Source organism: Centruroides vittatus, unplaced genomic scaffold (assembly GCF_030686945.1).
Source record: "Centruroides vittatus isolate TY-2023 unplaced genomic scaffold, ASM3068694v2 contig_2349, whole genome shotgun sequence".
NCBI lineage: Eukaryota > Metazoa > Arthropoda > Arachnida > Scorpiones > Buthidae > Centruroides > Centruroides vittatus.
The window spans coordinates 67037-78152 of NW_027121469.1; the positions used below are offsets into that span (position 1 = coordinate 67037).

At 30.2% G+C, this 11116-nt stretch overlaps 1 protein-coding gene across 1 annotated transcript in view; it reads left to right on the top strand.

Annotated features, from left to right (window-relative positions):
- Positions 1-10477, top strand: part of LOC136971178 (uncharacterized) — a 41242-nt gene extending 30765 nt beyond the window's left edge. The window contains exons 10-12 of the mRNA XM_067265654.1: positions 7958-8044; positions 8114-8212; positions 9251-10477. Coding sequence (XP_067121755.1) covers positions 7958-8044; positions 8114-8212; positions 9251-9329 — 265 coding nt within the window. The 3' untranslated portion in view covers positions 9330-10477. The remainder of the gene's footprint in view (positions 1-7957; positions 8045-8113; positions 8213-9250) is intronic.
- Positions 10478-11116: the final 639 nt, after the last annotated feature.

Below are 11116 nucleotides of genomic sequence, written 5' to 3' on the forward strand. Positions count from 1 at the left end.
ACATTTTTATTATTTTAACAAATTTACAAATGATTTCAGTTTTTATAGTGCTATATATGGCAAGAAATGTAACTATTTTGGTACTAAAATTTTTATTACACCTAAAAAAATCCCACTTCTTTCTAAGCATTTCTGTGAAAACATCATCTTACTGTAAATAGTTTAAGAGTTATTAATTTAAAATTTCTGTGACTTGAATCACCCTGTATATAATGTATACAATGGAATCTTGTTTAGTGGACGTTTGTACTTTGAATACAATCCCCAGTTCAGCAAAGTAACAAGACCATTAATATATTTTTACTTAAGTGGTCATTTTCTGCAGACAATAGACAAAATTATATACTTTTCCTGTTCTGAAAACCTTTATGTAGATACTATAATGGGACACCTTTCCCATTAACAAAATTTAAAGACTTTCTTAATTATATTGTAGTAGTACTCTCAATAAACACCAAATAAGTGAAGTCCAAAAGCATGTCACTGTCAAAAGATTTCTAATCAGTTTTCATAACTTTATAAATATTTCATTACACAATTAGGCTGTAGACCTTCCTAGTAAAAAAAAAATAAACAAATAGATCAGACATTACAACAATTTCAATTTATGGTAAATGTTATAAATTAAAACACATTAAGACATTGTTTCTGAGAGAACTAGTTGTCACATTTGACAACTATGAACACTGGCATTATAATATAATTTATAATTATTACAAATGCATGAATAACTAAGTTTTTACCTTAATGACAACAGATTGCCTAAACAATTTATGCATTTGTATTTATTGTAAATTATAGTTACTTTAGTAAAATATTTTTCCTAAATTTATATTGCATACCCTTTTATATTTCCAACATCCAAGTATGGCAATCTTCTGTCTCTTTACATCTTATCCAATGGACTCACTTCCACTAAGACTATACTTAAAATTAACAGTCTGTATTTTGAATGCCACTTTTTTCCTTTTCCTTAAAACAAATTTCTCTCTTCCTAGTGTGAGATAAGCAGAGGGTCGGGGAAAACCTCACTGACCACTTACGCTGCACGGGTTGGTAAAACCCGACCTCGTTGTCGTTGGATGGCTAGGAGGGCAAAAGTGAGTGGGGAGGTGCGTCAGTACGTCGACAGGCGTCCTTACTTTGACAGGAGACAGGTTTGACAAATAACAATAAAGGTTTATTAACTAACAAAAGCGAACATACACTAAAGATACACATAAAATAAAGATATACAGATAACTACTGCTAAAATGCAGGTAAAATATCCCTATCGCTAATTGCGATCTAACCGATAAATTAGTCACGGGCCTAACCTTGAGTGGGAGAGAGTTTACAAAGTCAATATACCTCAATATGTGGTCCGATGACCGTATGCGATGACCTCCTGGACTATGGAAGCTGAAATCAGTCTTACGTCCGGGACTGGAGACACTGGATTCAGACCTTCTTGGACGATCGCCTCTTTTCCAGAGTTGCTCGGGTATTTATACAATCGTTGTTGGCATTGAGCCAGTCTATTATTCAATGTTCGATGACTAATGGGCTGACTCTGGATGACTGGGACTTTTGTTTTCTCTTTTTGATCTGATCCCGATGCCTTGGATTTTTGGTTTCTCTTTCTGATCGGATCAGATCTTTCTGCGGGCTCACATCAGTAGTAACAGATCAACACAACTAACATCTTTTAAATTTTTATGCTTTTTTTAAAAACTTAAAATTTTGGAGGAAATTTTAAAAATTTTAATTTATTTCATTAAATTTACAGGAAAAGTCTGGTTAGACATTTGATTTCCACCTACAAAAACATATACAGGGGATGCAAAAGTAGGTATACACTATGGGGAAAAAAACATACAGGGAGAAAATAGGAAGAAAAAACATTTATTTTAATATACGAATTAAAATCACAAATAAGGAATACAAACTAATAAAAGATAATAAAAATACAAATGTTTGGTGTTCATTATTATTATTTCTTGGATTCTCAACTGTATACCTAAAGCTCAGTGCAAGGATAAGAGAATCAACTTTAAGGAAGAAATGTCCCTTTCTAAAGCATGGCAATTCTTAATGGAAGATAACGTGTAATTATATTTGTCTCCTATGTTTACCGTTAGGAGGTCAAGCAAGCGGTTATACGGGTGTAGATTTATAGTAAGGAGAAACACATGCACTTGGGGAATTAGGTAATCAAACACCTTCGAAAGGGCGGTTTGAAGGTCAATATACAGCTCGCAACGGTCTTTTATCGAAAGCCTGAGGAAGTGCCCAGAAGTGGTGACGAAAACATTAGCAAATTTTAGAACAAATTTTACTCTGGTTAATAGGTTAGAGATAGCATTGATTTATCATCCCGGTGTATCAGAAGGATTAGAAAATAAATACTGGGTAAAGTTAAAAGCTGCTTATTTATTGATATGACATTCTGGAGTAAAATTTTAAATGAGTTATTAGAGAAATACATAATATGGTATAAGTATCAGAAATAATTCTGATGTCAAAAATCAAAGATTAATGCGACAAAACAATGACAAACTTGACAAATACAAAAACAACAGCAACCCGGATGGTGCATTTTATTTTAATACATATATATTAAATCCATTTATTTTTTTTTTTAATATATAAAGCTTCAAGAAATGATCTTCTAAACACTTTTATATTTTTATAATTCTTAATGTGTGTTGGTCAGTATTACAATCATTGTTGCATGTGCAAGTAAATGACACAACTATTGCATTTTAACCTCACTAATACATTAGATTCTCTTAATGTTACATATAATTGTTTCAGTATCCCCAAATAAGTGAATCTATCTTTAATTTTGTCATACTTTAATTTATACACAAGCAGGTGTAATTTATATTGTGATGGAAATAAAATTGTTAAACCAATTTTTTAATTAAAACTGAATTTTGAAATTAATTTCTGGAACAATTTTAATATCAAACTGTTTAAATTGATTGAGTTTCTTCTTGAAGAATTTGTCAATTTCTCCATTTGAATTTCTCAGAGAAAAATTTGACAAACTATATCTGGCTTCCTTACATTCAATAGGAAAGCTGGATGTATTATGAGAAATTTTTGTATGTTGTCTAGTTTGTATAGTTATCCTTCATTTCACTCCATAATTATCTTTATTGCTATCACTTTGTACAATGTGTCCTTAAACTTGTCGAAGGTAGTTTTTGTTTCCTTTCCTGATAGTGCGCCAATACTTTTTTCATATCAAACATTGGTAGATTGACTAGCATTTCTCCCTTGCCATCCTTCCATAACACGTTAAGAAACTGACAACATTGAAGAAAAGACTAATAGAAGCAGAATGAATCAAATGTGTTGTGTTTGAAAGATTTTGCAAAAGTACAGTTGAGAAGATTAAATATTATAATCAATAATGTTGCTGCTTAGTTTGCGATAGTTTCAATTTTTTTACTCCTATTCCAGACCATATCTTTTGTGATAGTCACGTGAGTGTACAATAGTCCACGAGAAGCAGTACACAAATAAAATAACAACAATTATTTATTTTTTTTACATGATTAGCAATATACAGGATTCTTTTGGATTCCAACTCTTAATGTTATACAATATCCAAAACTGGGGCAAGGAATCGAGTGAATACAGATCAAAGAAATGCGCTCATGACAAATAAGAAAAGACCGACTTGTAATCTTATGACTAACTAACACTAAATTATAAACTAAAAAGGAAAGAAAGAATAGCAAGAAGTGTTAGTATGGTAGAGGAGGTTATAACAAATGTTTGGGTTCTCTGTTTGGTATTGACACACTTCTGGTGGCGAACCACTCTAAATCATTTCTCAATGATCTTTTTCGGATTTCGGAGATTCTCCTTATTCAAGGGACGTTGTCTCTCTCTCTCTCTCTCTCTTTATGTTAGCAAGGTCTTTTCTCTTTTTGTAGGCCACCTTTGTCTCCCTTTTTCCTTCTAGATGATGAGCAGGAGCGTAACTGTCGCACGTCTACCTTCACCAAGAGTCCAACCCAAGAATGAACCTTCTTATTGTTCTAGTAGCCTCAGGGCCTTCACTTCCCGTGGTTCGTGGAAAGGGTTACCCCACCCACAGGAAGGAATATTAATAGAAAATTCAAGAAAACAAAAGGAAGAAGAAAGAAACCTTAAAACTATTATATCTAATGTATACATTAATATGGTGTATTGCCACACTTTGCTTCTAGATTTCTCATTATTAAATTTAATACAAAATGGTACTAGAATTTGGATACTTAATGTAATTTGACCCTAGAGGTTTAATGCTTCTGTTGTCAAATTATGTTATCAAGTAAAAAAAAAGGTCCATATAATTTCAGGAACTTTGGATTTCTCTAAATTCTGATCTTATCACATTATTTTACAAACCATTTATTATTTGACTGTCTATTGTAAAAATATGTAACAATTTTTTAATAGCTATCTGTCTCTGGTCCTGAGTGTCCACTAAATTTACATTCTTGAGTAAAAATAAATAAAACTAACAATTGCTGTTAGTTGTGTGTTTTGTCTAAGAGGATTAAACTTTAAGCAAAAAATTTTTTAATTTATTGTAAAATAACTTTTTGAAATTTTTATGAATACATTACAGAAATTCATTTTCCTGGCAAATTTTCTAAAAAGTCAAATTAAATACATTTATAATTTTTATCTAAAGAAATTGAAATGAACATGGAGGACTGTGGTGTTCACTGATAAATTTCAATTCTGTCTTGGACAGAATGATGAATGACAATGGATTAGACATCAAGGTTGAAAGGAAAGTTTCTCAGGGCTTGCAGTTTAAAATGCAATCAGATGTATGTGTTGAAGTGAGAGCTGATCATTCTGAGGTTTTCTGTCTAATAATACTTAACTGGCATTTTATAACCAGTGACTGTTTCATTTCAAGAACATGAAGATGGAAATGAATCTTTTTTGTTTCCAAAAAGATAATATATAACATTGTGCAGTTTTTAATTAATATCTTTAAGACTATGGTTATGGCCAGCTCATTTTCTTGATGTTCTCCTCCCCATTAAATATGCTTTGGTTAAAGGGATCAGCAACTGTGATAATATTTGAGCACTTATAACTATGCAGCATAGCTGGTGCAATAACTTATTGAAGCATGGTGTAATTTATTGTTGTATAAAACAAATTAATGTGACATCTTTAAAATAGACATCTGCAGAATAAATTTGTTTCAATGATATAAGTAAGCAATTTGACAATGAAAAACTTTGCCTCTGCCATTACTTTTTGAATTTATGACCAAAGTGTGACAAAAGTTACATTTCAATCCCCAACAGATGGTGGCAAAAACATCTCATGCCTAAGAAGAACCATACAGATTGATCTCTCATGCAATGAATTAGATGAAACTGTAGGCCTGAAAGGAAATAGCATTTTTAATTTTTGGAGCTAAGAAACTAGTTCATGGTGGAAATAAAGTAGCTGGTAATGAATTGATTGTACACTTGGCCAGTCTAATGGCAACATGCATTAATCCTCTGGAACTCTGGTTTGATAATTCCCTGCATAACATGAGGAAATGCAAAAATTTTTAGCCATAATGGCCATTTCTGTACCTGTGGGAAGACTGTTTTCAATAGTGGATAACATCTTAAAAACAGATAGGCTATTAGAAAAACAATTTGATGCTGCTTTTTCTCAATGACAGTATCAAGAGCTGGTCTTAATTTTATTAAAATTTCTATTTATTATTTCAATTAGTTGTTTAATAAATCTTGCAGCAATAATTAAAAAAATTCATTTGATTTCTAGTTTTCTTTGCAAATGAAAAATCTAAACAGAGTTGATTCTTTCCATCTCACCCTGGAATAGATTCCTTTCTTGCAATTCTTTTTTACATAGTAGAATTGATTCTTTTACAGAACTGTAACATTCCCGGCTATATGATAGTATGTTAGGATGTCGGTATTGTATTCAAGCATTTGTTGTTGCACAAGAAGGGTTGATTACTGACTTCATTCCCTAAGTGCCAGTGAGACTTTGGTAATAATTTTTTTTTTTGCTTTTGAAATTTATTTTAATGAAGGCATTTGATTTATCAAGTTAATTTTCTTTTTTGATTTATTATTTAAAGAAAAAGACTTTTATTCATTAATTTAGAAAATGATTATGATGATGATTAACTTACATTTGAAACCTATAAATGAACAAGTCATATATTATTACAATTAATAATTAACATTATTGTCCTAGCTATTTACTGGTTTTTATTAATTATACTTAAAATTTACAAGAAAATTTTTAAAAAAAATTTTAAGAAATTCACAAAAGAAAACATGGGTCTTCAACTTCATTCTATGACCTTTTTTCAATAAAAAGTTGACTCCACTGTAAGACTGGTCGGTGGTTGTTGTTGAGGTTTGAAAAGGGTGTAGGATGAAGAAAGAAGTCCTTTGTTTCCTTCTGTTAACTTCCTGTAAACATTTTAAAACTAATACAATGTCCTGATGCTAATTTTATAATGCCAAAATATTGAAAAATGAATAATAGCTAAAGCAGTGAACACTATAATTAAACATAGAATACATTTATTTCAAAGGCAATTCTTTGTTAAGATAGATCAAATTATATGGGTAAGAATGTAAGGAGTCAATGTCCGATTATTATTTTATGTTTTTGGGCATTATTTTTAGTTATTTTCTTTTCGGGGATTTTTTTTTTAGGACACACTAATTTTACATCAGTGACTAATCCCCTGATGTAAAATAATGTAAATTAGGGCAGTGCGGAACTGCACTAAACATCAGATAAAAGACGGTACATCCAAATCAATCGTGTGGTGTAACTCCTGGTGACGACCATTGTAGACACACCTCTGAGAAGTAATTAGCATAAGAAATGTGCACTTTGGTTGAGTATTTTTTGAGGTGGAGATTGGATTTTTGGATTTCTTATTATATGAAATAAGACTTTCTTTGATTGATTATTTATTCTTTGCTTTTGTTACTTGAATATTTGAATGTTTGACAAACATACTAACTGTTGGTACAATTAATCAATTTGTTGTTGTTCTTATTATTCAATTTAATAAATTTATTGTGAATTGTTACTTTTGTTTAATAATAATAATAATATTATTTTATTAACTAATTAATAATATTATTATTATTATTATTATCAACAGAACCAGACATGGACTTTTATTATTATTGCTTCTGGTTCTCATAAAAGTCCATGCCTGGTTCTTTAACCCTAACATTGTGTAACCCCCCTTTTTTTTTTTTTTTTTTTTTTTTTTTTTTTTTTACACGATGCATTACAAGAAACACAACAGATTATGACATTAAAACATATCAACAAAAAAATTATACCATTAAGTGAATTATTTTTATTTTAATTCACTATTTGAGAATAATGATTAAATTTTTATGTTCTGAAAATGAGAAGACATGTAAATACATTTAAAAATTCACTAGGAAAATAAATAAATATATTCTTTTTCCTTCATAATTTGTCCTTTTCACACACTTGAGAAACACAACAAAATTACATGTTGGAATTAATCTTTATTTGGAAGATCTTTTTCCTCCTCAATATATAAAACCTCAATGTTAAAATTATCATGTTAAAAATTTTTTTCTATCCTAGTGGATTTTTAATTTATATATGTCTATATCGGACATTGCTGAATGTAAATATATGATACTGTTTGATTTATGCATATATCATTTATATTATCTAATTGTAGCAAAAAAGTGTTTTTATTCATTATTATTTTTTTAAATATCAATATCAGGGTTTTGTTTCATCTATCTGCATAATATAATTAATCTTAAAACAATTTTTACATACATAGAAATTATAACTCAATGGATTAGTTACTAAATATATTTTACCTCTATTATTGAGTTAGCTATTCTACATAAATTTTAAATTTTGAAAGTTTTCAAGAAATTTATAAATGTTTATATTATTTTATATTTAGATTACGAAAAAACTTGAAAGGCTTATACCTGGTACACCCAACATTCTGGCTAAAAACCATTGTTATTATGACCAGGCCATTTGTCAGGTAGAATTTTTTCTTCATATTTAGTATGTTTAGTGATGATTTTGATACATTAGTTTGTTTTAATTTTAGCACAAAATTTAGTCGTAAGCTTCAGTTCGTAAGCACACTACAAGAATTATCTAATTTGATTCCAATGGACCACATTTGCATTCCAGATAAAGTTAAACAGTAAGAATATTTATTATATTGATCAAGATATCTAAGTTACAATAATCTTTCTTTCTTAATACTTTATACTAACATGCTAACAAATATTACTCTATTTATTTTTTCTTAACTATCATTCAACCTTATCAATTTCTTGAACTCTTCAAGATTTGATGTGGAAAATATCCTTCTAGAAGCTTAGATTTAGAAGATAGTAATCGTAGAAAGGTAATATTAACATACCTATCTCTAATAATACTTACTTAGGGTGTACTATAGATTACCCCCTATGGAATTTCAGGACTTTGATTATATATTGGAACTCGGGACCGAGACAAGTTCAACGGTACCCTATTTTTGGACCGGAGACGAAAAATAAAAAAGTTATCATACTTTTTAAGTTACCATACTTTTTTAATGCTCTCATGAAGACGGCACCATAGTTGCTAGTACTGCCATCTTGCGGTAAAGTCTGCAAACCATGACGTCGGACTACGGTCATCTCCAGTAGGGTTAAACACGCGATACGAGAGTGGAGAGAGCGACACGACTTCCGATCATCGCGCGATTGCCATTTCGGTTAATGTTACTTATGGCAGCGAACATGGCAGCCGTTCCGAATGTTTGTGCTCTCGACTGACCTTCCGGAGGGGAGCCGCCGGCAGGCCGCCATGTGCTAAATGTCACTAGTTATTGATTCACGGTAGTTATTGAACAAAGTAAAAAAAAGGGGGAAAAGTCTACTAAAGGCAATTTTAATGGCAAGCGACGCGACTCCCGATTGCGATAGCGAGGCCAACTTAGCGGAGAGAGTGATGCGACTCCCTATCATCGCGTGATCGCTGAAAGAAAGTATGATAACTTTTTTATTTTTCATCTCCGGTCCAAAAGTAGGGTATCATTGAACTCGTCTCGGTCCCCTCAGTTCAGATATATACTCAGTCCCGAAATTCCATAGATAGTAATCTATAGTATCCCCCTTACTTATAGCTTTCTTTCCCAATTCAGATTTTTAAGTTATTTAATCTAAAAATTCAAAAAAAAATTTATTTTTCTTAGGATAGAATTCCAATGTATTATTAAGATGAAAAAGAAGTCCATAAAAAACAGTTCAAAGTTACAGAGCACCACTTGGTGATTCAAATTTTTGGCCTTAAGCAGACAACCAAAAGGCAGTTTTGCATGTTCATCACTGTCTATAAATGGGAGAAAGATGTACCAGTTATGTGCCAAATGCACACAATGATAATCTGTAGTCAAAACCCACATGGAAGATGATCAAACAAAAAAGCTTTCTGCAACTGTATAAAATGTAACTAGATAACCTTTGCATATATAATTAATTTGTGATAATAAGAAAATGTATATTATATAAATATTACATATCTATAGAATAGAATCTCAATTTTTTATATAAAGTAATAATTTAATCAAATTGTGTACTGCACTTGTAGAATGTGTAGATACATTTAGTTTGCACTTCAGTGCAGTAGATTTGAGTAAGGAGGAGAAAGTACAAAAATCTTGTTTTAAAAATTAATTTGACAAAAAAAAAGCCTCTCAAAGTACTTAATATACTATACTATAACAAATTATTAACAAACTAATAATTGTTTTCTGAACGTTGTTAATTTTGTTTCAGTACTAAAGGAACAATTATATTCCAGGTTTGGTAGGCAAATTTTTTTTGTACTTACTTTTTATAAACTGCACATCCAAAAAATTAAATTTTTAAAATTTTAATGCCTGACATCATCACAGCATTGTCTTACAAAAATTAATTTATTCAAATTTAGCAAAAATCATTGTGTGTGTTTTTAAATATTCAAATATGCAATTTTTATTTTTTGAATGAATTATTTTTCCTCCAATTTATTATTCATAACATTCCTCTCTAGTTTTAATGTGAATTCTTATTTATGTAAATTTATTGTACTTTAAAATTCGTCATACTAGTCACGGGTAAAAAGTCATACTTAACTTTCTTCGGCAAATTGTCATTTCTTGGATGTTTTAGTCGGACGTAAAATATTTGCGAGTCGAGATTAGATTTACGTGCCAAAATGTATAATTGTAATTTAACGTATTTGAGTTATTCAAAAGAGTAGATTTAAAATTTTTCTGTATCTGGTGCCAATCAATATGTTACAAAGAGTGAGAAATTACATTTTGTGAATTTCACAACCGAACATTTTTTTTATATCATTAAATATAACTTATTTTGTACAAATGTTGATTCTTTTTTAAGTCAGATTTATAGTGATTTAATAAATATGTATATCAATATTTTATTGTATTTCATTTAATTTAAATAAAATTAAAATTTTTTTATTAAAATGGAAAAGTCATATAGAAAACAAACACAGAATGAACAAAATACAGAGAGCAATATTATATTAGCATAAAAGATTATGGTTGCAAAATGAAGTATACACACTTATTTCAGAATGACCCTGTATATTCTGAGGAAAAAGTAACCAAGTTGCATTCCATTTAAAGTTTTATTTTTTTACATTTCATTCAAAGGTTGCATTTATTTGCTAAAACCTGGAGTTTTTGAATGCATTGACAACATAATCAAGAAACTGTACTTTTCATGTCTTTTTCTCAAAATTATAAGTAAGTTAAGATGAAGGCAGGGATGTAACTGGAAATTTGAAGGAGTTATCTATATTGCTTATCTTGTGTGAACTTAGCCTACCTACCTACCTATGCTACCACAAAAGTGCAATAGTCCAAGATTGCTAGCAACACAATATTGTGCAAACCAGTATACATGATAGTGCTAAAGAAAAATGAAAAAGCCAAATAAAAACAAGTATTAAATACTAGACTTTGTGAATAACTATGAGGTAAGAAGAATAAAATTTAAGTCTGATGTGCCTGTTTTCTGTTTCATCTGGTGGTTGACTGCTTGTGACTTTT